Here is a 24,535-nt window from a genome sequence, read left to right as displayed (position 1 = left end):
CCCCCTTGGCAGCCACAGGTCTGTTCTCCAAATCCATGAGTTTCTTTTCTGTGGAATGGTTCATTTGTGCCATATATTAACAGATATAAGTCATGTCATATGGTTTGTCTTTCTCTTTCTGACTTCACTTAGTATGAGAGACTCTAGTTCCATCTGTGTTGCTTCAAACAGCATTATTTTGTTCTTTTTTATGGTTGAGTAGTAATCCATTGTGTATATATACCACATCTTCTTAATCCATTCGTCTGTGGATGGACATTTAGGTTGTTTCCATGTCTTGGCTATTGTGAATAGTGCTGCAGTGAATATATGGGTACATGTGTCTTTTTCAAGGAAAGTTTTGTCCAGATACATGCCTAAGATTGAGATTGCTGGGTAATATGTTTGTTCTGTATTTAGTTTTCTGAGGTACCTCCATACTGTTTTCCATAGTGGTCGTTTCTTTTCCTGTGCAAAAGCTTGTAAGTTTGATTAGGTCTCAGTTGTTTATTTTTGTTTTTATTTCTGTTTCCTTGGGAGACTGACCGATGAAAACATTTGTACAGGTTATATCACTGAATGTTTTGCCTATGTTCTCTCCCAGGAGTTTGATGGTATCTTGTCTTATATTTAAGTCTTTAAACATTTTGAGTTTATTTTTGTTTATGGTGTGAGGGTATGTCCTGGTTTCATTGATTTATATGCAGCTGTCCAGTTTTCCAGCACCACTTGCTGAAGAGTCTTTTTCCCATTCTTACCTTTTTTTTGGTCAAAGATTAATTGTCCTAGACATCTGGGTTTATTTCTGGGTTCTCTATTCTGTTCCATTGATCTATATGTCTGTTTTTGTACTAGTACTGCATTGTCTTGATTACTGTAGCTTTGTAATATTGTCTGAAATCTGGGAGAGTTATGCCCCCTGCTTTGTTTTCTCCCCCTCAAGATTGCTTTGGCAATTCTGGGTCTTTTATGGTTCCATATATATTTTTGGATTATTATTCTAGTTCTATGAAAAATGTTATGGGTAATTTGATAAAGATCACTTTAAATCTGTAGATTGCTTTGGGTAGTATGGCCATTTTAACAATATTAATTCTTCCAATCCAGGAGCATGGATATCTCTCCATTTCCTGAATCCTCTTTAATTTCCTTTTTTAATGTTTTATAATTCTCAGTGTATAAATGTTTCACCTCCTTAGTCAGGTTAATTCCTAGGTATTTTGTTTTTTTGGATGTGAGTTTAAGGTTGGTTTTTGTTTTGTTTTGTTTTGTTTAGTTTTTGCTTTATAGGGCCACACCTACAGCACATGGAGGATCCAAGGCTAGGGGTCAAATCAGAGCTACAGCTGCTGGCCTACACCATGGCCGCAGCAATGCAGGATCCAAGCCATGTCTGCAACCTACACCACAGTTCATGGCAACAGTGGATCCTTTACCCCCTGAGCAAGGCCAGGGATCAAACCCACATCCACATCAATACTATTTGGGTTTGTAACCCCCTACAGCCACAACAGAAACTCTGATATTGTTTTTTTTTAATATTTCTTTTCTAATATTTCCTTGTTAGTATACAGGAATGCAACAATTTCTGAGTGTTAATCTTGTATCCTGCTACATTGCTGAATTTGTTGACCAGATCAAGTAGTTTTTGTGTGGAGTCATTATTTCTTTTTCTTGTCATATTGCTGTGGCTAGGACTTTCAATACTATGTTGTATAAAAGTGGTGAGAGTGGGCATCCTTGCCTTGTTCCAGGTTTCAGGGGGAAGGCTTTTAGCTTTTCTCTGTTGAGTATATATTGGCAATGGGTCCCACTTTGGTAAGAGTTTTTATCATGATTGGATCTTGGATTTTGTCAAATGCTTTTTCTGCATCTATTGAGATGATCATCTGGACTTTGACTTCTCTTTTGTTAATGTGGTGTGTTACATTGATTGATTTGCATATGTTAAACCATCCCTGTGAACTTGGAATGAATCCCACTTGGTCATGGCATATGATCTTTTTAATATGTTGTTGGATTTGGTTTGCTAAAATTTTGTTAAGAATTTTTGCATTGGAATTCCTGTTGTGGCTCAATGGTAACAAACCCACTAGTATCTATGAGGACATGGGTTTGATCCCTGGCTTCACTCAGTGGATTGGGGATCTGGCATTGCTATGCACTGTGGTGTAGGTTGCAGACACAACTTGGATCCTGTGTTGCTATGGCTGTGGCATAGGCCTGCAGCTCCAGCTCCAGTTCAACCCATAGCCTGGGAACTTCCATATGCCACACGTGTAGGCCCAAAAAGACAAAAAAAAAAGTAGAAGAAGAAGGAGAAGGAGGAGAAAAAAGAATTTTTTCATTTATATTTATCTAAGATTTGCCCTATAAATTTCTTTTTTTGGTAGAATCTTTGTGTGGTTTTGGTATTAGAGTGATGGAGGCTTCATTGAATGTCTTTGGGAGTGTTCCTTCTTCAGTCTTTTGGAAGAGTTTTAGAAGCATCAGTAGAAGTTGTGTGTATGTTTGGTAGAATTCGCCTGTTAAGCCATCTGGTTCTGGACTTTTGTTTGTAGGGAATTATTATTATTATTATTATTATTATTATTATTATTACATATTCAATTTCCTTCCTAGTGATCAGTCTGTTCAATTGATCTGTTTCTTGATTCAGTTTTTGTGGGCTGTATTTTTCTAGAAATTTGTCCATTTCTTCTAGATTGTCAAATTTGTTGGTATATAATTGTTCATAGTATTCTCTTAAGGCTTTTTGTTACATCTGCAATATCAGTTTAGATTTCTCCTTTTTCATTTCTTATTTTGTTTATTTGGATTCTCTCTTCTTGGTGAGTCTGGCCAGAGGTTTGTCAATTTTGTTTACTCTCAAAGAACCAGCTCTTTGTTTTGATTTTTTCTACTGTTTTTTAAAATCTCTATTTTATTTCTTACCTCTCTGATCTTTATGATTTCCTTCTGTCTGCTGACTTTTAGGCTTTGTTTGTTCTCATTTTTCTACTTCTTTTAGGTGGTAGGTTAAGTTGTTGATTTGAGATTTGTCTTGTTTCTTTTGAGGAAAGCCCATATCACTCTGAACATCCCTCTAAGATCTGCTTTTGTGGCATCCCATAGATTTTGTATTGTTGGTTTTCATTGTCATTTGTCTTGAGGTATTTTTTTTATTTCCCTTTGGTTTCCTCACTGACCCTTGGGGTTTTTCAGTAGCATGTTGTTTAGTCTCCTTGTAGTCAGTTTTTTTATCATTTCTTTTCCTATGATTGATTTCTTGTTTCATGCCATTGTGGTCAGAGAAGATGCTTGAAATAATTTCTATACTCTTAAATGTGTTGAAGTTAGTTTTGTGCCCCATTATGTGGTCAATCCTTGAGAATGCTCTATGCACACTTGAAAAGAATGTATATTCTGGGTTTTTTTTTTTTTACATGTAATGTCCTAAAAATATCAATTGTGTTACTGTTCTATTGTGTCATTTAGGATCTCTGTTGTCTTGTTGCTTTTCTCTCTGTAAGATCTGTCCATTGATATGAATTGTTAGTTAAAGTCTCCTACCATTATTGTATTCCCATCAATTTCTCCTTTTTAATGTATGTTAGTATTTGTTTTGTGTATTTTGGTTCTCCTATATTAGGGTCATGTATGTTGATGAGTGTAATATCCTCTTCTGGAATTGATTCTTTTATCATTAACTAGTGTCCTTCTTTATCTTTTTTTATGGGCTTTGTTTTAAAGTCTGTTTTGTATGATATGAATATTGTGACTCCCACTTTCTTGTAATTTCCAAGAGCATGAAGTATCTTTTTCCATCCTTTCACTTTCAATTTGTATGTGTCCTTTGCCTTAAGGTGGATCTCTTGTATGCAGCATATTGTAGGCTCTTGTTTTTTTATCCAGTCTGCCACTCTGTCTTTTGACTGGAGCATTCAGTTCGTTGACATTAAGGTAATTATTGATAAATATATATTTATTGCCATTTTAAACTTTGTTTTCCTGTTGATTTTGTGTTTCCTTTGTTCCTTTCTTTTTCTTTTTGTGGTTGGATGATTTATTTTATGCTTATATCCTCTTCCTTTTGTTTTTTGTGAATCTATCTTTTGTTTTTCATTTGTGGTCACCCTGTTCTTCAAGTATGTTAACCCCTTCCTATATCTGCTTGCTTTAGACTGAGTCCTGTAGGCTCAAACCACATTCTAAAAAAAAAAGAGTCTAGATTTTCTCACTCTCCCTCCCCACATTTTACGATTTTGATGTCCTTTTTTACATCTTCATGTTTATCCTTTTCATGTTCCTGATGTTTATCACCATTTTCACAAATGGATTTTTTTAATTTATTTTTTATCTGTATACTGGCTTAAGTGATAATTTTTCAATTGTGATTTCCTCCATCCTACATTTTCTTCCTTCTTTCCTATTTAGTAGTGACCTTACCATATTTCTTTTAGAATAAGTTTAGTATTGCTATATTCTTTTAGTTTTAGATTGTCTGAGAAATTATTTACTTATCCTTCTATTTTATTTTGTTTTTCTTTTCATGACCATACCTGTGGCATATGGAAGTTCCTGAGTAAGGGGTCAAATTGGAGCTGCAGCTTCAGGCTTCTACCACAGCCACAGCAACACGATATCCAAGCCTCATCTACAACCTACACCATAGCTTGTGGCAATGCTAAATCCTTAATTCACTGAGCCAGGCCAGGGATTGAGCCTGAATCTTCATGGAGACTAGTCATGTTCTTAACCTGCTGAGCTATGATGGGAACTCCTCTAATTCCTTTTTAAAGTAACCTGTGTTACTTTTGATATCCTTTCTTAATTCCTTCAATATTTTTATTACCTCCTTTTTGAACTCAGTGTCTATTAGACTGCAGAATTTTGTTTCATTGTTTGCTCCTTCCAGAGAATTTTCCTGTTCTTTTAACTGGGAATGATTCCTGTGCTTCTTCATTTTGCTTATATTTTTCTTACTCTGTTTGTTTAGGGAAGATAATTATCTACTGTAGTCTTGGAGGGCTATTTATATGCGGAAGCATCCCTGGGTAACTTTTGAGAGCTTACTATTTGTTGGCATGAGGGCTGCTTTTGGTTTGGATGCTAGCTTTCTCTTTTCTCAGTGTGCACAGGCCATTATCGCCTTGATAAGGGTGTGAAGGTGTGTGGCCTGTGTGTGCTTCCAGGGAGGTAAGGGCAATGGCTGGCACCTGGTTTCTGGGTCCTTAACAGTGGCAGGAACCCAACAGGAGGTGGGAGCAGCAGGCTGCTTCTGGTTTCAGGTCCCTCAGCAGTGGCAGTGACCCTTGGGGAGGTGGGGGTGGCTCCCAGAGCCCTTGGCAGCAGCAATGGCGCAGCATATGTGTTCCCAGGGAGGTGGGGGCAAGGGTGACATTTGGTTATAGAGCCCTTTGTGTACACACTCTGAGAAGGCCACAGGGGGTATCTGGTCATGGAACCCTTAGTGATGGTGGGCCACATCCAGCTCAGGAGTATGAACTGGCTGTGGCAGGTTGCAGCCACCCCTGCAAGCCAGGTAAGAGGTGTCCCACCACCTGAGAACCCAGGCATGTGCAGAGAAAGAAGTTCCTATGGCAGTTCCAACCCCTCCTCTCACTACCCAACAATGTCACCTTGCTTTCTGGTGAGCCCAGGCCTCCTCTTCACTTCCTCTGAGGGTTTGAAGGTTTCCACCCTGGCTGATTTCCCCAACAGTTAGGTGGCTTCCCAGGGATTCCTTTCTTCTTTCATAGCTCCTTCTTGGAAGTGATAGTCCTTTCCTGATTCCTTTTTTTCTCTCTCTTCTCTCTTTTTCCTTTTGTTCTACCCAGTTATGTGGAGGGGTTTTTTGCCCTTTTTAAAAGTCTGATATCTTCTGCCAGTGTTCAGTAGTTGTTCTGTGTGAATTGTTCTACATGTAGATTTTTTTTGATGTGTTTGTGGGAGAAGGTGAGCACCACATCCTACTCCTCCACCATCTTGATCCCTCCTATGTATATCTTATTGGTTCTGTTTCTCTAGAGAACCCTAATATATACAGTTTTTATTCCCTTATCATTTACTTTTCTGTGCATATATTTTCTTTTCTTTTCTTTTCTTTTTGGCTGTTTTAGGGCTGCATCCATGACATATGGAAGTTCCTGGACTAGGGGTTGAATCAGAGCTTCAGCTACTAGCCTCTGCCACAACCACAGTAACACAGGATCTGAGCCACATCTGCAGCCTAAGCTGTGGCAACTCCGAATCCACTGAGTGAGGCCAGGGATCGAAACTACGTCCTCAGGGATACCAGTCGGGTTTGTTACTGCTGAGCCATAATGTGAACTCCCTCCCTCAGGTTTTTTTAATCTGGGTTTGCTTTCTCTTTCCTTTTTATTTCCTTTCCTTTTTTTTTTTTTTCTTTTTTGGCTGCACTGCAGCACACAGAATGTCCCAGGCCAGGGATCAAACCCATGCCATGGCAGCAACCGGAAGCATAGCAGTGACAATGCTGGATCCTTAACTTGCTAAGCCACCAGGGAACTCCAGCTTTCCCTTTCTTTCTTTTTTTTTTTTTGTCTTTTGTCTTTTGTCTTTGTTGTTGTTGTTGTTGTTGTTGCTATTTCTTGGGCCGCTCCCGCGGCACACGGAGGTTCCCAGGCTAGGGGTTGAATCGGAGCTGCAGCCACCGGCCTATGCCAGAGCCACAGCAACACGGGATCCGAGCTGCGTCTGCAACCTACACCACAGCTCACGGCAATGCCGGATCGTTAACCCAATGAGCAAGGGCAGGGACCGAACCCGCAACCTCATGGTTCCTAGTCGGATTCGTTAACCACTGCGCCACGACGGGAACTCCTCCCTTTCATTTTTTGAGGGGTAAATTTGGTCAACATAGAATTCTTGGTTAATAGAGTCTTTTTTTTCTTTTGTCACTTTTTTTTTTCTTTTTTGGCAGCACCCTCAGCATATGGAAGTTCCTGGACCAGGGATCTAATCTGAGACACAGCTGTGACCTATTCAATACCTGCAGCAAGGCCAGATCCTTAAACCCAGAGGCCAGAGATTGAACCTATGCTACCTCAGAGACAACACCAGATCCTTATCCCAATGTATCATAGTGGAAACTCCTCTTTTAGCACTTTAAATGTGTTATCTCATTGCCTTTCAGCCTTCAAGATTTTTTTTATGAGAAATTGGCTGTTAATCTTATTGAGTATCTCTTATATGTGATGAGTCACTTTTCTCTTGTCCTTTCAAGATTCTTTGTCTTTGACTTTGAACAATTTTATTATAATGTATCTCAGGGTGAATCACTTTGATTTTTTCCTACTCAGAAGTTGTTGAACTTCTTGGAGAAAACTCAAATTTGGAGAGTTATTGGCAATTATTTCTTCAAATATTCTTTTTATTCCTTCATTTCTTGTCCTTCTGAAACTCCCATATATCTATTTTCATATTCCTGATGGTGTCCCATAGGTATTTTAGGCTCTTTAATTTTTCTTTTTTTAATTTTCTTTTTGATCCTCAGACTGCATAATCTCAGTTGGCCTGCCTTTAAGTTTTTTTATTTTTCCTGTGTGTTCAGATTTGCTGTTGAATTTTTTTATTTCATTTATTGTGCTTTTCAACTCTAGAATTTCTGATGGGTTACTTTTTGTAAATTCTCTTTCTTGATACTCTTACTGGTTTCCTTTGGTTCTTTATCCATGGTTTCCTTTAGCAATTTGAGTATAATTAAGACAGTTGATTTAAAATCTTTATCTAGTAAGTCCAATATCTAGATTTACTCAAGGACGGTTTTTCTTTATTTCTTTTTTTCATGTGAATGAGCCATACTTTCATGTTTCTTTTCACACCTCATAATTTTTTGTTGAAAATTGAACATCTTGAGGAGTTCCCGTCGTGGCGCAGTGGTTAACAAATCTGACTGGGAACCATGAGGTTGCGGGTTCGGTCCCTGCCCTTGCTCAGTGGGTTAACGATCCGGCGTTGCCGTGAGCTGTGGTGTAGGTTGCAGACACAGCTCGGATCCCGCGTTGCTGTGACTCTGTCGTAGGCCAGTGGCTATAGCTCCGATTCGACCCCTAGCCTGGGAACCTCCATATGCCGCGGGAGCGGCCCAAAGAAATAGCAAAAAGACAAAAAAAAATTGAACATTTTGAATTTATAATGTGGTAACACTAGAATCAGATACTCTTCTTTCTCCAGGGTTTGTTTTTGCCTCTTATAGTTTGTGGTTGTTTATTTGATTAGTGACCTTTCTAAACTGCTTTTGGAAATACTCTATTCTTTGTCATGTGTGGTCACTAAAGTCTCTGTTTGGTTAGCTAAGTGGTCACTTAGCGAAATTTTACAGAGATTTTCTTAAGTATCTGGAAGCAAAAAATATATTCCCCCAGTCTTTGCAGATTGACTCTGTATCTAGGTATTCTTTCAGTGCTTTTAGTCAGGCTGTTTATAACTCTGCATTAGCCTTCATTTCCCACTTTTGAAGAACCCAAAGGTCAGCCAGAGGTGAAAGTGTAACTTGTTCTCTGGCCTTTTCTAAACATGGTTCCAACCATGGCATGTGTGTGCACTTTTATATTCTGGGGTATACATGGGAACCTTTTAAAGCCTTTATTCCCCTATGCATTTTTTTCCAAAGCTCTTTCTTCCCAGGCTTTTTGGTCTGTCTTACTGTATGCCCTGTCTTTATCCCTTGAAACTGTAGACTATGTCTGGTATATTTCCCTGTAAGTGCTTTTTGAAAATGCTGCCCAGGAGGCTTCTCCATTCTTGAGAAAATTCCAAGGTGGGCAAAGCAAAGGCAAGCCCTTAGTTTTCCTCAAGGAATCTCTAGTCATGTTAGACCATGTAAACACAGCTCCTTGAGAACAAAGTCCCTCTCTCATACCAGCAGCCACACCAGGAACATGGGCTGCTATTTCCAAGGATGCCACTGAGCCGGGAGTAGGGCATGGTAGGTGGGTAGGTTAAAGCACCACAACTCTCTCTTACAAAATTAAGTAGTTTCTTTTTCATTAAGCATTCCCTTGATTGTTATATTTTTAAAATTAGCTTCCAGTGTTCTGATAAAGTTGATTTTAACAGTTTTTGCAGCTTCGTTGTTGCTTTCATGAAGAGACATAGTTTTGGAGTTCTCTAGTCTGCCATTTTGAGTGACATCACTCCTATCTTTTTATCATTTACAGAAAATAATTTCTATATAATTTTCCTAAATTGTGTGTTAACTTCCTTTGTTATTGGGTTATTACATTTTTAAACCATTCATAGCTTTTTAAATAGTGAGAAGCTAGCCATTTGTTTGTGATAGAAGTTTTGTATGTTTCTCAGTTTGTCATTCCTCTTTTGTCTTGGCTTGTGATGGCTTTGCCAGTCAGGGTTGTTGTTTTTTGTTTTTTGTTTTTGTTTTTGTTTTTGTTTTCTTTTATGTAGTTGAATTTATCAGTATTTTTCTATCATGTCTTCTGGACTTCTGAGTCATAATTATGAAAAGTCTTCCATTTGAAATCATAAAAGAAAGTTTTGCGTATTTTCTACTAGAACTTTTATGGCTTAATTCCTCACATTTAACTCTTTAATCTATTTTGCATTTATCTTGGTATAAGTTGTGATTAACTGATCCAATCTTTTCCCCCCAGGTATTAAGGTTCTTGAAGAAGAGATATTCTTAGGTTTGTTTAGCAAGTATTTATTAGTATTACAGCCTCTGAATAATGATGATCAGAAAACTACTTGCATTACTCTTGTTTTAGAATAATCTATTTTCTAATCCTAGCCTTTAATACTTAATTACTCTATGAACTTGGGCAGCCCCTTTACCTGGTGGGTGCCTTCCATTTTCTGACCTGTAAACAGTGAAAATAGTTTCTGTTCAACCCATTACATATATTTACTAAAAAAGTAAACCAAGATAATGTCTATGCCAAGGACTGTGGATGCTGTAAAATGCTAACCAGGGTGTAAGGCTGTAGTAATGATAAGAGCAAAGTCATAGCAGCACTTTCTATCTGGATAGTGTGTATTCCCATCTAAATATAACAACCCTCATAACCTTGCAACAACCCTGTGTAGTGTCTGACACAGAGTAGGTCTCTAATAAATATTTACTTGATTATTTATTGAGTATCTATTGAGTCTTTACTACTGTTCCACTGAGAAGAACACTGCAAACGCATAAACTCATGGAACTTAGGTTCTCTTGGGATGGAGAAGTAAAATAAACAAGATAAATAAGCAAAATGTATGGTATGTTAGATAGCGATCTGTGCTAAGGAGGAGAATAGGTAGGAAAGAGGGGAGTATGTCAGAGGTGGAGGGACACAATTCCCAAGAGGCTAGTCAGAGAAAGTCTCACTGAGAAGGTGACATTTGCAGAGAGACCTAAAAGAGGTGAGAAAGTGGGCATCTGGGAGAAAGCTGAGAGGCAGAAGGAACAGCAAGAGCAAAGGCCCTAAGGTTGGAGGATGAGAAGAGCCCAGAGGGCTGAGTACAACAAACAAAGCTGAGAATATTGGAGAAAATAAGAAGGGGGTGAGGAAGGGGCCAGCACAAGTACAGTCATGGAGGGTGTTGTGGGGACTTTGGCTCTTACCTTGTGAAAGTAGGAAGCCACCGAAGGGTTTCAAAGATGGTAGTGAGGTGGTGTGACTTGGCTCTTCAAAAAAATGTTTTTTATTGACGTTTGGTCGATTTACAATGTGTGAGGTATATAGCAGAGTGATTCAGTTGTATGTGTATACGTGTGTGTATGTATATATATATATATATATTCTGAAAATCTATATACTTTGTCAGATTCTTTGCCACTATAGATTATTACAGGATACTGAATATAGAGTTCCCTGTGCTATATAGATGTCCTTGTTGTATATCTATTTTATATGTAGTAGTGTGTATCCGTTAATCCCAATTAGAAAATTTCTCTCTCCCTGCCCTGTTTCCCCTTTGGTAACCATAAGTTTGTTTTCTTTGTCTGGGTGTGATTTGGTTCTAACAAGATCCCTTGAAAGACCTGTTAGGAGGCACTTGTAGGCAACCAGGCAAGAGGTGAAGGAGGCTTGGAGCGTGTACTGGGAGTCGGAGCAGGAAAAGTGGTCTTAGATTTGTCTTGAATGTAGAGAAGACAATCTTGCTGATAGATTGGATGGGACATGGGGTGTGAGAGAAAGAAAGGCATTCAGATGGTTCCAAAGTTTTCATTGGATGGATGAACAAGTTCCTTGTAATCCCATTTTGCACCTGAGGAAACAAGGCGCAGAATGGTTGGGGGACACATCCAAGGCAGTGCTATGTTGGTGGCAGAACCCAGGCCAGAACTGCCTGCAGCCCAACTCTGCAGCAGTGGGGCCTTTGTCCATCTGGAGCCAGACCTAGGGGTCAGAGGCCTGTGCCCACCGCCCCCCTCCTCTCCATCCCACCACTGAGTGCCACCCTCTTGTTCCTCCTGGCAGAGGGAAGGCTGGAGAGGTACGCAGCCCCACCAGGTGGGCAGCCTCACCCTCCGACTGCCCGCTGGTGCTGAGGAAGCTCATTCGCAAGGAGGATGTCAGAGCCGGCTGCAAGTGCATGGTGAGGGCGCCCCTGGTATCCGACGTGGAGCTGGAGCGCTTCCTGTCGGCGCCCCGTGACCCCAGCCAGGTGCTGGTGTTTGGAATAGTGTCAAGCAAGAACCCCACCAAGTCAGGGCAGCTCCAGTTGCTGCTGGACATGCTCTACAATCACCGGCAGCAGGGCCGTGCCTCACCCTGCATCCAGGTTGGTCCCTGGCCCAGCCCAGGAGACGGGTGTGGGAGACCCCCACAGCTGGGACTGGCTGAGCCTCTGGCTAAGAGGTTATGGGCCCTTTTGCTTTCTTTTCTCCTAGCTCTTTGCACATGCCCTTCCTACCATCTACTACCCCCTCCTCTCTCACCCACTCATCCTCCTGTCCCAGGATGAAAGTCACCACCACATTGAGCTGGTCAGGGCACTGCTGTTTTCTTCCAGACCACAAGCTGCAGATTGTGGTCATGTACTGGAGTGAGGATTTAGAGAAGACGTGCTCACCACTGGATCCTCAGAGCTCAGGAATGTTCGTGGCTGAGTACCCATGTGTGGCTCATGTGCCCCACAGGTGGCACTGATAGTGGTATCAACAAAGGCCATGAGAGGACAGGTCTGGGCCTGCAAGAGCTTGGAAACAGGGCCTAGGGTCAGCCTAGGTCTCCCAGAATTATAGGGTTTTGGCAGGTGGGTGAGTGTTCCCAGCAGAGGCAGCAGCCTCTGCAAGGGTGGGTGGGGAATGGCCGCTGCCGATCCCAGCTCACTGTGTGGAAGTCCCAAGGGCCTGTGGAACCCACCCCACCTCCTTGCTGCAGAGTTGTTCCTAAGTCTCATTATCACCCTGAGTCATCAGCCATTCCCTGCAGGATTAGCACAGTTCATGGGTGGCCCGGTTGGCAGACTAGGTGGAACAGAGGATGCCATGTGAGCATGAGAGCTTCATGTCTACTTGCGACCTCCTTCAGATCCTCTTTGCCCTGTGTCCCTCTGGCTGCAACTCCGAGTTCTGTTTCCATGTATGCCCTGGGGACACCCCCTTCGGTCCTCTTCCCAGGGGTGTTGCCTCCTGACCCCTGAGTGTCCCTTCTCGGGCCTGAGCTCCAGCCAGTGCCCAGAGCTTCACATTGGAACCCTTTAGATCAGCCACCAGAAGGTTCTCCATGAGTCTCATACGTCAAAGCAACATGTATTTCTGGAGCCAGTTCCATTTAAGTTGGATTCAGTGAGTGTTATTGAGTACTTCCTTGTACCTGTCCATTTTTTTGTATAATCTCTGTTCATGTGGGAAGTTAGAGTTGACTTTAGTTTATCTCAAGGCTATTAATTGTTTACTAATAATAGTCTGTAAACATAGGAAGGCATGGTGGCCCAGCCCAGCCACAACAGCATGAATGGGCACAGGGCCTGGCCTGAGGTGGTTGAAGTAATGGAGGAGAGGTAGCGGGATTTGAAGAGGGCAGAGGAAAGACCCCGGGGTCATGTCGGATCTCACAGTGACTCTGGTTCCACCATTCTGGAAACATTCCCTGACATTGTCTTCCTCTGATAGCTAGTACCCTGGGTGCAGATCTGCGTTTCGCATTTTAAACTGAGAGGTCAGGTAGGACAGCTGGGGGCACCTGGGAAAAAACAACAGATAAAGTCATCACATTACACATGATCCATATTAATGGATCTGTAGCATCTAGAAAGAAGGAGGGGGAAGAGACCAGCTTTACTTTGGATTGACCAGGCCCTACCTCGAGGTGTAGGTTTGATTCTGGTCCTGTCAGTGAATTGAATGACTGGGAGGTGTACAGAGGGGGAGCTAGCAGGGGGTAAAGGGTGAAGGCCTCCTGGAAAGGGCCACCCCAGGAACACGGCACACCTTCAGATCTCTGCAGGGCTTCTCCCAGGCACAGGGGACAAACAAGTCCTGCAGACCCCAGAAAGCTGGGCTAATGGATGTCGCCTGGTGGGGGGCAGTCATCGCCGTGATGGCCTTCACCAGTAGAGGGCCCTTAAATAGATCCAGGACATCCTCCCAGGATGGTCAAGGGAGGTGTGCACACAGGAGCTAAAGGGCCATTGAGCAGGTGTTGGGAGGGGATGTTGTACAGGCTCCAGGACTCAGGGGAACCTGGCCTGGCTGAGAACGTGGGAATCCAAGTGTGTCTCCTTGCCTGAGGGTGACAGGCAGTCCTTTCTCTCCCGGCAGTGCCAGCATGACCCCTACCGGCTGCTGCAGTACGACCTGGACAGCCCCCTGCAGAGGGCCCCACCCCTGCTGGTGAAGAAATACGCTGTGTTGCAGGGCATGGTCCTGGTGAGCTGGGCCCCAGGGGACCTACTGCTTGCAGCCTGCCATCCTAGTTTCTGTAGCCCCTGCCCTTGTGGGATGTGGCGCCCAAGCTGAGTCACCCAGCTCATAGAGCCAGGGCTGGAGGCCGGTCTCCCATCCCCAAAATGACCACATGTGTACCCCCCAACCCCAGAAGGCTAAAGGGACCGATGACCCTTAGCCCAGGGAAACAAATTCTCTTTGTCTGTCTGTTTATAAATAACTTTTTACTAAGAAAAGATTATGGTAAAAACATACATATTCATTGTAGAGAATTTGGAAAATGCAGTTTAGAAAATAATTACTTCTTCATATCACCTAATGACCCCACTATTCATACACCCCTGTGAGGTCCAGCACTTTTGGGAGCCCTGGGGTGCACCCTTGCTAGCATTTTGGTGTCTGGCCTGTTTAGTAATTTTCTCACTTTGAGGTCTTGCTTTCTTTTTATGATTTTTTTAACTGCAGGATAAGAATCATTTTATTTCTCTGCCTGGGATTCTTTTGTGGGTGTTCATGTTATTTCCTTTCTGGTTTTGGCCACAACAACTAGCACTCTAGTGGATATCCTGGCACAGAAATCTTTGGATAGGCCTCTCTTGTTAAGACTGACATGTAGAAGGCAGGTTTCAGAGAGTAGTAGAACAAGATTCCTGCCCTTGAGGGTCTCCTGTCCCATGGGAGCAGTTCATCAGTGGCAATAGACAAGTGGATTAGAGGCAGAGCAGGTTGGGCGCCCTGAGTAGCAAGACACTATTCCTGTCCCAGGGCTCTGTGATGGGGCATTTCAGCTGGTCAGGCCTGCAGGGGCAAGGCTGGGCTGGTGAAGCTGCCCTCTGACTTGGAGGCCTGGATAAGGGCAAGCTCAGCCACACCTCCCTGGGGAACTCAGGGGGGCAGCATCCCTTCCTGGGCACCACCAAAGAAAGGCCAGGATTCTAGGACAAGGTCAGAGAGCCTAAGGCACTGTCCTGAGATTCAGTGCTGAGGTGCTGAGGGCCTCTCCTCCTGTGTGTTGACAGATGTTCGCTGGAGGAAAGCTCCTTTTTGGGGGCTGCGTTTTGAATGGATATGGCTTCAGCAAGCAGAATCTATTGAAACAGATCTTCCAGGCACGACGGGACTGCAAGATGGGCCACTTCCTGCCTGAGAATTACAAATTTAGGTAAAGCAGGAAATGGGCAGGGTGGACGGAGGGAGTTGCTGGCTCTGTGGGAGGGGCCTGGACCCAGCCTGGGTGAGATGAGCATAGGTAAGTCTCTTGGCTCCAGAAGCATACAGTCCAGGGAAGGAGCCTGGGATCTGTGCTGCTGGTGGCTGGCTCTATTGGAGACAGCAGCGGATTCTAGAATGTCTGAGCAGTACCTGCCTACGAAGAATTATTGCCTGCCTGCGGCCATGGGCCTACCTGTGATTGCGCCCCCACTGCACTGAGCCTGGGCAGGCCCTCAGTTTTCTAGGAGTCCTGATGCCAGCATCTCCCCAAGGTGCTGGATTTGGGCTTTGTAAGGATGTCTGCCTGATTCTAAAGAGGTCTGGGGGGAGGATCCGCTCTTGGAGGGACATGGAGGTCAGGCCATGACCCCAGCATCCCAGAATGCTGAGTGAGAAGGCAGGAACTGGTGGACGTTAGGAGGGGCAAATGCTGATGGGTTCAGAGAAAAAGTCAGAGCCCCCACGGCCACGATCAAAGCGTGGCAGTGTGTATGTGGGGGGGTCCTTGAAGACCAGCTCATTGGCAGTTCTGCAGAGAAGGGAAAATAAAGATTAAGATTAAACCTTAATCTCAGGTTTAAGTAAAAAATATACAAAAGATAAAGGGGGGGGGTGCGTGTTGGGAGGGGCCAAACCTAAGAGGAGCTGAAATAGCCAGAAGGCTCTGAGGACACATAGGCAAAGGCATTTTCAGAAATATTCACAAGGCACCAGTCCTCCACTTGGAGGTATGGTAGATGGGGCATGGGGGCTGCCAAGGATTGTTAGAAAAAGACGAAGCTCTTATTTGGCTTCTGCTGTCCTCAAAAGGATGACCTTTAGTGGGAAAGCTTGATGAGGGGGCAGGCAAAAGGAGTCCAGACACCTTTAGCTGTGTGACCTGGCAAACCACTTACCTTCTCTGTGCCTCAGCTTCTTTGTAAAGTGACAATGAGCACAGTGTTCACTGAACTGGATTGTGAGGATTAGATGAGTGAATACATGTGAATGACTGATATTTCACTAACATTTACCAAGAGGTCACAAATTATAGTTGTTAGTGCTCTTGTTATTACTAAAATGAGTTCCAAGTTCCTTAAGGTATTATGTTCAATGGTTCTGAGGGGACTTAATGGTATGCTTGCAACAATTTTTGAGAAATAATGGGGAAAGGATCAGAGAACCATATGCGTGTGCACACACACACACAGATGGTCTAGGTTCCTGAAAGTGTGAAAGTGGAAAGGGGCAAATTTCAAAACTATAAACCAGTAGGATTCCTAATTCTAGAATGGCCTATTAGGTTGGCAGTTTGAAAGTATTCAGGGAAAAAAGGGAATAGAACTATAAAAAAATGATGCTCTAACAACCCTTTCTACTATCTGTATCTGGAACCACATCAACCCAGCTCAGTGGTGTGAAACCACACAGTTGCTTGTTATTGTCTCTGAAGGAGGGGCTGACTGGGCTCAGCAGGTGGTTCTTGCCTGGGGGTTCTTGGGTCTTGCAGTCCTAAATTAGCCTAGGGTGGAGCCCTGGCAAAGGCGGTCTCAAGCCACAGCCCAGGGGTAATGCAGACTCTCAGCCAGAACTCACCCTCGGCTTCAACATCCAGTCTGAACTCCTCACAAGGTGGGTTCCAAGAGCGAGCATCCCAAGCGTGAGCCAGATGGGAGCTGCATTGCCTTTTACGGCAGGGCCTTGTAAGTCATGCAGTCACCTCCCACAGCCCATACTCATGGGAAGACTCTGCCTCCTGATGGGAGGGAGATGTATCCAAGAATTTGTGGACATGTTTCCAAACCACCCCACAACCCCAGCTCTTCCTCCAGCAGGGTGACCAGATGAGGGGTGAGAGTCCAGCTGTCAGCCTAGAATTCCTGGATTCCAGGAAGGCACTGGGCAGATTCTCTCTCTGAGGTCCTGGTGGACAAGATGGGTGGTCGTGGCTCAGATGGCCACTTCTGGGTCTGTATCCAGTGAGTGCCTGGAGGGCACACCTCCGTGCTTGGCCTGTCCACCTTTTTCCTAAATTTCCAATTTGAATGAGTACATGGAAGGCTTGCTGATCATTGTTCCCAGAGGGAGAGACCAGAGTCAGGGCCTGCGGTGTGCTCAGCCACCAAGGGGTGGCTGGGAGGAAGAGGAACCAAGGTCATCATTAGGTTTGGAAGGTTTGCGGTCAGTGGCCATGGAAGCCCCAGCCTGACAGACTAATATGCTGAGAGGCAGCCTTGGAAGGCATCAATGTCTGAGCATGGCCCTGCAGTGCCTCCCTTAGCAGGTCCTGTTTATAGAGGGTGGTTGGGGCCAGCCTTGCATCAGGTTTTGGGAGGCAACTCGCCATCCCTGATAGGGACCATGTCTTCCTTGCTAGAGTTTTCATCTGCTCGGTATTCAGATGCAGTGGGAGGGTTCAAGGAAACCATTCCACTGAGGTAGGCAGGTGCGGGGAGAAGACAGTCTCAGAGGAAACCAGAGAGTGGGCAGGGCTGGGAGCTCTTGGACCTTCCTGCTCCTCCAAGGAGCTGCCGCAGAGACTACCCTCTGCCTGGGCTCAGTGTCTGTGAGGCCATCCCAGCAAAAGCTGTGAGCAGGAAGAGGAGTGGGGTCTTCTGCAGCCAGAAGAGGAACTTGGCTGCCCAGGAGCCCTCCAGTCCCAGCCCAGATTAGGGTGGGGTCCCACCTAGTGAGTAGACTGGTTGTGATGAATAGAGCAAGGGGTGGGGGGCATGCCAGGCCAAGGACAACTGAGGGGAAGCTGCCAGGCCAACAGGACTCCTACAGTCCTAAGGGGCTAGGGGCCACTTGGGGACAGCCCAGCCCTGAGGCACAGGCAGTGGGTAGGGAAGGGGCTTCAGGTCTCTGCATGTGTTAAGCCAACAGAGGGCTGGGTGTCCTGCCCCACGTGCCCTCGAGTGTCCACTCCCTTCTCTTCACATCCTCTGCCCATTTATGCCCAGGGCCCAGCACAGAGAAGGCCCTTGGGAAACATCTGCTGAATGATGACTAAGGGCTGATTTTATCCCAGGGAGTCAGTGGTCAGGTCAAAATGAGGAAGGGCTGGCGAACAGAATAGCCACTGATAATTTGCTGCCCTGGTCATCTGCCACCCCTTGCATACCTCCAGTGATGGGAGGCTCCTCTCTCCAGAGAAGCTTGGCCCTGGGGGGTTGGAAGTGGGAAAGACCTGGAACTGCTCCACCCTTGATCCAAAGGCCTGGAAACTGATTTGCGAAGGAATGAGGGGCACCAGTCATTAGAGAAACGCAAGTTAAAACTACAGTGAGCCATCATACTCATCAGGATGCCCATTATTAAAAAACAGCAACAACAACCAAAAAACCCAAATTACAAGTGTTGGTGAGGATGTAGGGAAGTTGAAATGCTTAGGCACTGCCAAAGGATTCAGCCATGTGGAAAACAGTGTGGAGGTTCCTAAAAAGTTAAATATAGAATCAGGATATGATCTAGCAATTCCACTTCTGGGTATATACCTAAAACAATTGGAAGGGCCTCAAAGAGATATTTTGCACACCTGTGTTCACAGAAACACTATTCCTAGAATCCAAGAAGGGCAAGCAACCTGTGTGTCCACCAAGGGATGAATGGATAAAGAAAATGTGGTCTGTCCACACAATGGAATCTTATTCAGCCTTAAAAAGAAGGAAATTCTGACACGTGCTACAACATGGATGAACTTGGAGGACATTATTCTGTATGAAACAAACCAGACACAGGACCAGCACTGGGGGATTCCGCTTCTCTGAGGTCCCCAGGGCAGTCAGAGTCAGAGAGACAGACAATAGGGTGGTGGTCGCTGTTGGGGAGGGGATGGGAAAATGGTGTATAACAGGTACAGAGTTTCAGATTTGTTGGATGAAAGAGTTCTAGAGATCTGTTGCTCAAGAAGGTGAACTTAACACTACTGCTGTGTATGATTAAAAATGGTTAAGATGGGGAGTTCCTGTAGTGGCACAGTGGAAATAAATCCGACTAGGAATCATGAGGTTGCGGGTTCCATCCCTGGCCTTGCTCAGTGGGTTAAGGATCCGGCATTGCCATGAGCTGTAGGTCACAGACACAGCTTGGATCTGGCGTTGCTGTGACTGTGGTGTAGGCTGGCAGTTGTAGCTCCGATTAGACCCCTAGCCTGGGAGTCTCCATATGCCAAGGGAGAGGCCCTGAAAGAAAAAAAAAAATGTTAAGATGGTAAATTTTATGTTACTCAATTTTAAGAATATTTTAAAAGGAGGGAACAGAGATGCTCTGTGGGTGCTTGTAGCAGACAGAGAGGAAAGGGGCTGCTTCCTTGGCCACCTAGCTCTCCAGGGCAAGGTCTGGCTTTGTCTCCAAAGCCCACCCTTTCTACTTTGGTAGCACTTGGTCCCATTCTCTCTCTGGTCCCCTGCCTGCTCCACCAACCTGTCCATGTCTGGCCCACGGCCTGCAATCTCAGCATAAGCCCATCCTCCCCCAAGAGGCTCCCTTGGGTGCTACACATGGCAGCTCCTTCCTCCCACGGAGGCCCACCTGGGAGGGAGACTGTTTGAGCCCCTAGACAACATACAACCAACCAGTCTGAGTGGGGGTGGGTGAGGGGAGCAGTCCTACAGGGGGCATGGCCTCAGCGGGAGCTTCCATGGCCCTCGTCTTTGACCCCAGGACAGAGGCACTAACACAAGGCCCAACGAAGCCTCCTGGCCCAGTAACCAGAGCTGCAGCTGGGAACTAGGAGCAACCTGGAGACCAGAGCTGCATGAGTCTTGGAGCACCCTGCCCCACCCACCCTGTACCTTCCTTCATTCATTTATTCAGCAGAGTGACCCCCCCATCCCCGGGACAGCTCTGGCGATTCGGCACTCCACCCATGGTGCCCAGGCCTCTCCTTGCCCTCTTGGCTTCTCTCTGAGGCCCTGCAGCTCTGAGGTGGGGTTCAGGCAGCAGCATGGTGGGACGGGTATGCAAGGAGCCCCCAGGTAGAAGGTACAGAGGGAGCCTCAAATGAGGGAAAGCTCAGCAGATTGGAGCAGTCAGGAGAGCCCCTGGGCAGATTGGGCAGCAGCTGAGCTAAGAGGACAGCTGGAATACACACCAGGTGGCATCTTGAGGACATGCCACCTCGTGAGTCTGGATGTGTCCACCTGTTCGCTCGGTGGCTGCTCTTCCCCACCTCTCTCATTCATGAACAGAGGCACACTGTGCTTGCACTGGGGATGAGGGTAGGTCAGGGTGACCAGGCAGAAAGGGCTGGCCCCGCAGAGAGAGCAGTGAGATCCTCCTGGAAACACCAAGAAGCTCCATGTGCCAAGTGCCCCATGCTCCCCACCTGGGGTGGGAGGATGATAGAAGTGGCACCATGTTAGCTACAGGCAAGACAGAGCCACGTCATCCCCAGGCTAGGGTGGCTGCCCCTTTCCAGGGTGCAGCTGGCAGCTGGGGGTGCGGCAGGGTAGGGCTTTGGGTAGGAAGGTAACTCAGGCAGCTTTGAGGAGTTAATTCACAGACAGCAAGACTGTCCCCTACTAGCCTGATGAAGAGCCTCAGTGGGGGCACCTCCCCATCAGTGTATCCTGCTGTTGGTCGCCCTTCACCCAGGGTCCTTGCCCTGCACCCTGCTTGACTTGACTCCCTTTCTCCATTTAGCAGTGCTTGGAATTCCTGACAAACCACAGCACATCCCCAAAGCAGGGCTTGGTTGAGTTGGGGGTGAGGGGAACCTGCAGTGCTGCCTGCTTCCCCTCCACCTCACTCACTGCCCAATGCAGGAGGTGTCAAGAGATCCACTCCCTGGATCTGCTTTTCTGCCACCTCTGCCCACCCGGGATTGAAGGTGCAAGGGAGGCAGCCTAGTTCATGCTTCGGTGTCAGCAGAGGTTCATCCTGCCGTCAGTGCTGTTGCTGCCACCTGGGCCTGCCTTTGCCATGGGTGCTGCCCACAGTGCCCTGCCTTGGACCCGGCCAGGGTGTGGGGAGAGGTGAATGAAGCAGTGGGCTCCCAGTCCAGCTGCTGGGCGATGTGGGAGTGCAGAGATGAGCCCCCTCAGAGGCCTGGTGCGGGCTGGGTTCCCCTTGTGCAGCCCTCTCCCAATGGTGCAGGGAACAGAGCGGGCAGGGAAATGTCCAGAGCGGCAGGGGCCAGCATTAAAGGTCACTTGCCCTCTCCTGGTGAGATGGGGACAACATTCTTTTCAGGGCCTTCTCAGAGCAGGCAGACGAGAGAATCAAAAGCTGTAAGAGGCGATATGCTCCGTGATGGTGAAGTACTTTGTAAACTGTCATGTGCCCAGTAAACTGCAAAGCCTGTGGAAGCTGTAATGTGCCCAGTAGCCACAGAGCACTTTTCAAGCTGTGGTGAAATCTGTGAAAGACCAAGTCCTTTGTCAGGTGCCCCCTGCCTGATAAACCACGGGGCTTCGGATGCTGTGATGTGCCCCTGAACTGCAAAGTGTCTTGTAACTCTGTGCCCTCCACCCAAACCCACAGATGGGCCTACTTCAGAAAGTGCCATCCAGAAGAGGTAGGAGGAGGCTGAGCAGTGGCAGGAGGGGCCAAGGAGCAGTGTCACAAGACCGGTTCTCTCCCCTGGTCGGCTGTGCCCATACCCTCCTCAGCAGTACCCACCAGGTGCCCTCTGAGGATAGCACTGTGAAGGGTGGGCCCAGTTCTGGGGAGGAGCCAGCCACTGCCAGGCCCTCCCACAGTGATGCTGCTTTTGCCAGCTGCTCACGCCAACATCTCCCTCTGCCCAAGAGAGCCCACCAAGGGCTTGCCTCGACAGCTCTCTCAAAGAGGAGTCAAGCCAGGCCAGGAAGAGGGTGCAGGCTGTGTGTGCAAGCACAGGACAGGGCAGAACTGGCCATTGAACCTGCACCCCACCCCCATTCTAAGTGGCCTCCCAACTCCACAGCCCAGCAGCTTCCCCAATTAGTTCTCAGCAGTTCTAAGCAGGGCTCTGGTTTGCTGTGCTGTGAGCCTGCTGCTGACCTATTCTGGGTCAGGTTGCTCTGTTAGGGGAAACAGAGACCTATGAGGTGTGGGCCAGGCCAGGATGGTGAGGTGAGACTTGTGAGCTCAGGCCAGGATGAGATGTGCCTGGCTCTCTGTGTGTTAGCAGGTCACTATGAACCAGCTGGAAGGAAGGCAGGCACTGCAGGCAGGGTAAGGGCGTGACCAGTCATGCAGGCAATGGGGAGCCATTGAAGGTTCTTGAGCCTGAGGAGAGGCTTGATCAGAATCGGGCTTTAGACTCATGAACCTGGAAGGGACTGGTTTGGGGCTACGAGCACATTATATGTTATTTGCTTGTCAGAGGAGCAGATAGTATAGATGAAGGTGGTTTTAAAGCCTCTTTTCTTCCAGACGGGGTACCTGAAGGGGCTGATTGGAGAGAGGCCACCTTGTGAAGGTAGACCAGAGGCTAGTCAGAGAGGCTGGCCTCAGTGCCACAGAGAGGTAGGCTTCACTCGGATAAGGACCAGGCCTTGTGACAGCACTACTGAAGTGAGTACAAAGGTTTTTGAAATTGCTGGAGGTGCTGGCCTGTTGCAAACCCAGAGATGACCTTTCCTACTTATCTCTGACCAAGGATGGCCTTGACCTGCATCTCTAGATAGTTCTTCCAGGAAAGCACCTTGCTTACTGTCAGTAGGAACAGGAGTGTTCCTGTCACCCCAGGAGGATGGCCATGTGGCTCACTGGCCTAGTCATTCATGTTCCTCTGATGTCCCATCATTTGGTTCAGCCATTCATTCACTCATACCTGCCAAGAGCTGTGCCAGGTTGCTAAGATTAAGTCTCCTCAGGTGATTAGGGACTGGCTCATGGAGCTATGAACCCTGCACCATAGTGAACAGTGGAGGGAATCACTCCTATAGGAGTTCAGGGAGGGCTTCCCAGAGGAGGTGACACAGGAGCCTGGTCTTGGAGGATGAGTAGAAGGCCCAGCAGAAAAGGAGAGGGAAAAGGCACATCTGGCAGGGCTGGGATAGCAGGCACACTTGGGGCCCGGGGAGCAGAATAGCTATGGATTTAGTAAGGCTGCCAAGGGGACTGTTAGAAAAATATTCTGGTGGTCAGGGCCAGATTCTGAGCTGGGCAGCACTTGAAGGAGCTGGGGCTCACCCCTGCAGAAGTCAGGGGGTCACAGACTGCTTTTAAGCAGGAGAAATAAGGCCAAATCTAGAAGGATGAGCCACTGGGCAGCACCGTGGACCCTGGGTGGGTGAAGCTAGAAGCAGGGAGGCCAGGGAGGAGGCTGGTACCCTGGTGGGACTCTGCTTCAAGAGCATTGGTTCTGAGGTGCTGGCTGTGAGCCTGGCTCAGGGAGTTGGTGCTCAAAAATGCTTGTGGTATCCATGAATGAGGTAATGAATAGTGAAGAAATTTAGGGAGGACCATGCTTCTTTCTGGGCTTTTCCTCTCCGCTCCTCAAGAACCCTCTGCCACCCAGAGAGCCCAGAGGACTCCTCCCTATTCCAGCCTGGGCTGGGGACCTGCCATAGGTTCCTGAGGAGCCAGCAGCCTGGCTCTGCCCCTCCTCAGCCCGCTCCTCTGCCTTCCAGAATCAGCGCCCCTGGGCTCAGCCCACCTCCGAGGACCTGATTTCCCCAGGCCCCTAGCCTCCTGTGCGGTGCTGCACAGGGCAGCTCAGGTGAGCTGTGTGTGCTCCCTGGGGGGCAGGGCAGGCATCGGAGGGAGGGGTAGAGGAAGGCATTTTTTTGCAAACATTGTGAACACGCCCAGGTTCTGTGACCCTGTTTCAGTATTTCTCCACTTTTAATTTTTCTAGGGCCCTTGGAATAATGGAAGCACCCCCTAACCACCCCCCCTTGTCTCTTTTCTCTGAAATGCCCTGCCTTGAGCAAGTTGAATAAGGGGGATGATGAGGAGCTCAATAAACATGAGAGGCAGTGAATGAAAGGATTGGTGCCATTCTTCCACAAGCCTCTCTCCTCCCTGCCCTTGCTGGTGGGATGGGGACAAAAGCCGCTGATACCCAAAGCCATCATGTCATCTGGGAAGTGACTTATGACTTAAAGGGTGCAGAGCTTGAGGTGTGGAGCAGAGGCCAGGAGTGAGCACAGGAGAGGCTTGGATTGAAAGGTGTTGTCTCAAAGTTCTGGAGGCCAGAGTCCAGATGGAGGGTGGCAGCCAAGCTCCCTCTGGGAAGAATCTGTCCCAGGCCTCTCTCCTTGTTTCTGGTAGCTCTCCAGCCATAAGGGCACTGCTCTTGCCACACGGCATCCCTGTGCATGCTGTATCCCCTTTTTTGAGGACACTGGGTAGATGAGATTAGAGAGGACGCTACTCTGATGTAACTTCACCTTGTCTCAGTGTTTCCAAATCTGGTCACTCTCTGGGGTCCTGTAGGCAAGGACTCCAACATGAGAATTGGGGAGATGCACTCAACCCGTAACACCATACCTGAGGACTTACTTCCTTAGCTTTCTGTCCTCTGTCCTCTGCTCGCTTTGTGTTGTCCCTGAGCAGGCCTTTCTGGTGGTCCACGCTGGGCGTATAGGT

At 46.8% G+C, this 24,535-nt stretch overlaps 1 protein-coding gene across 1 annotated transcript in view; it reads left to right on the top strand.

The window, feature by feature from the left end:
* C1H3orf20 (chromosome 1 C3orf20 homolog) overlaps positions 1-24,535 on the top strand; it is a 106,066-nt gene that overhangs the window by 81,169 nt on the left and 362 nt on the right. The window contains exons 11-13 of the mRNA XM_047754637.1: positions 11,406-11,709; positions 13,694-13,801; positions 14,839-14,981. Of these exons, the coding sequence (XP_047610593.1) occupies positions 11,406-11,709; positions 13,694-13,801; positions 14,839-14,981 (555 nt within the window). The remainder of the gene's footprint in view (positions 1-11,405; positions 11,710-13,693; positions 13,802-14,838; positions 14,982-24,535) is intronic.

The sequence above is a fragment of the Phacochoerus africanus genome, chromosome 1, assembly GCF_016906955.1.
Source record: "Phacochoerus africanus isolate WHEZ1 chromosome 1, ROS_Pafr_v1, whole genome shotgun sequence".
In the NCBI taxonomy this organism is placed as follows: domain Eukaryota; kingdom Metazoa; phylum Chordata; class Mammalia; order Artiodactyla; family Suidae; genus Phacochoerus; species Phacochoerus africanus.
Note: the sequence above shows the minus strand (reverse complement) of the source record. Positions and strands in the feature narration are given on the sequence as shown.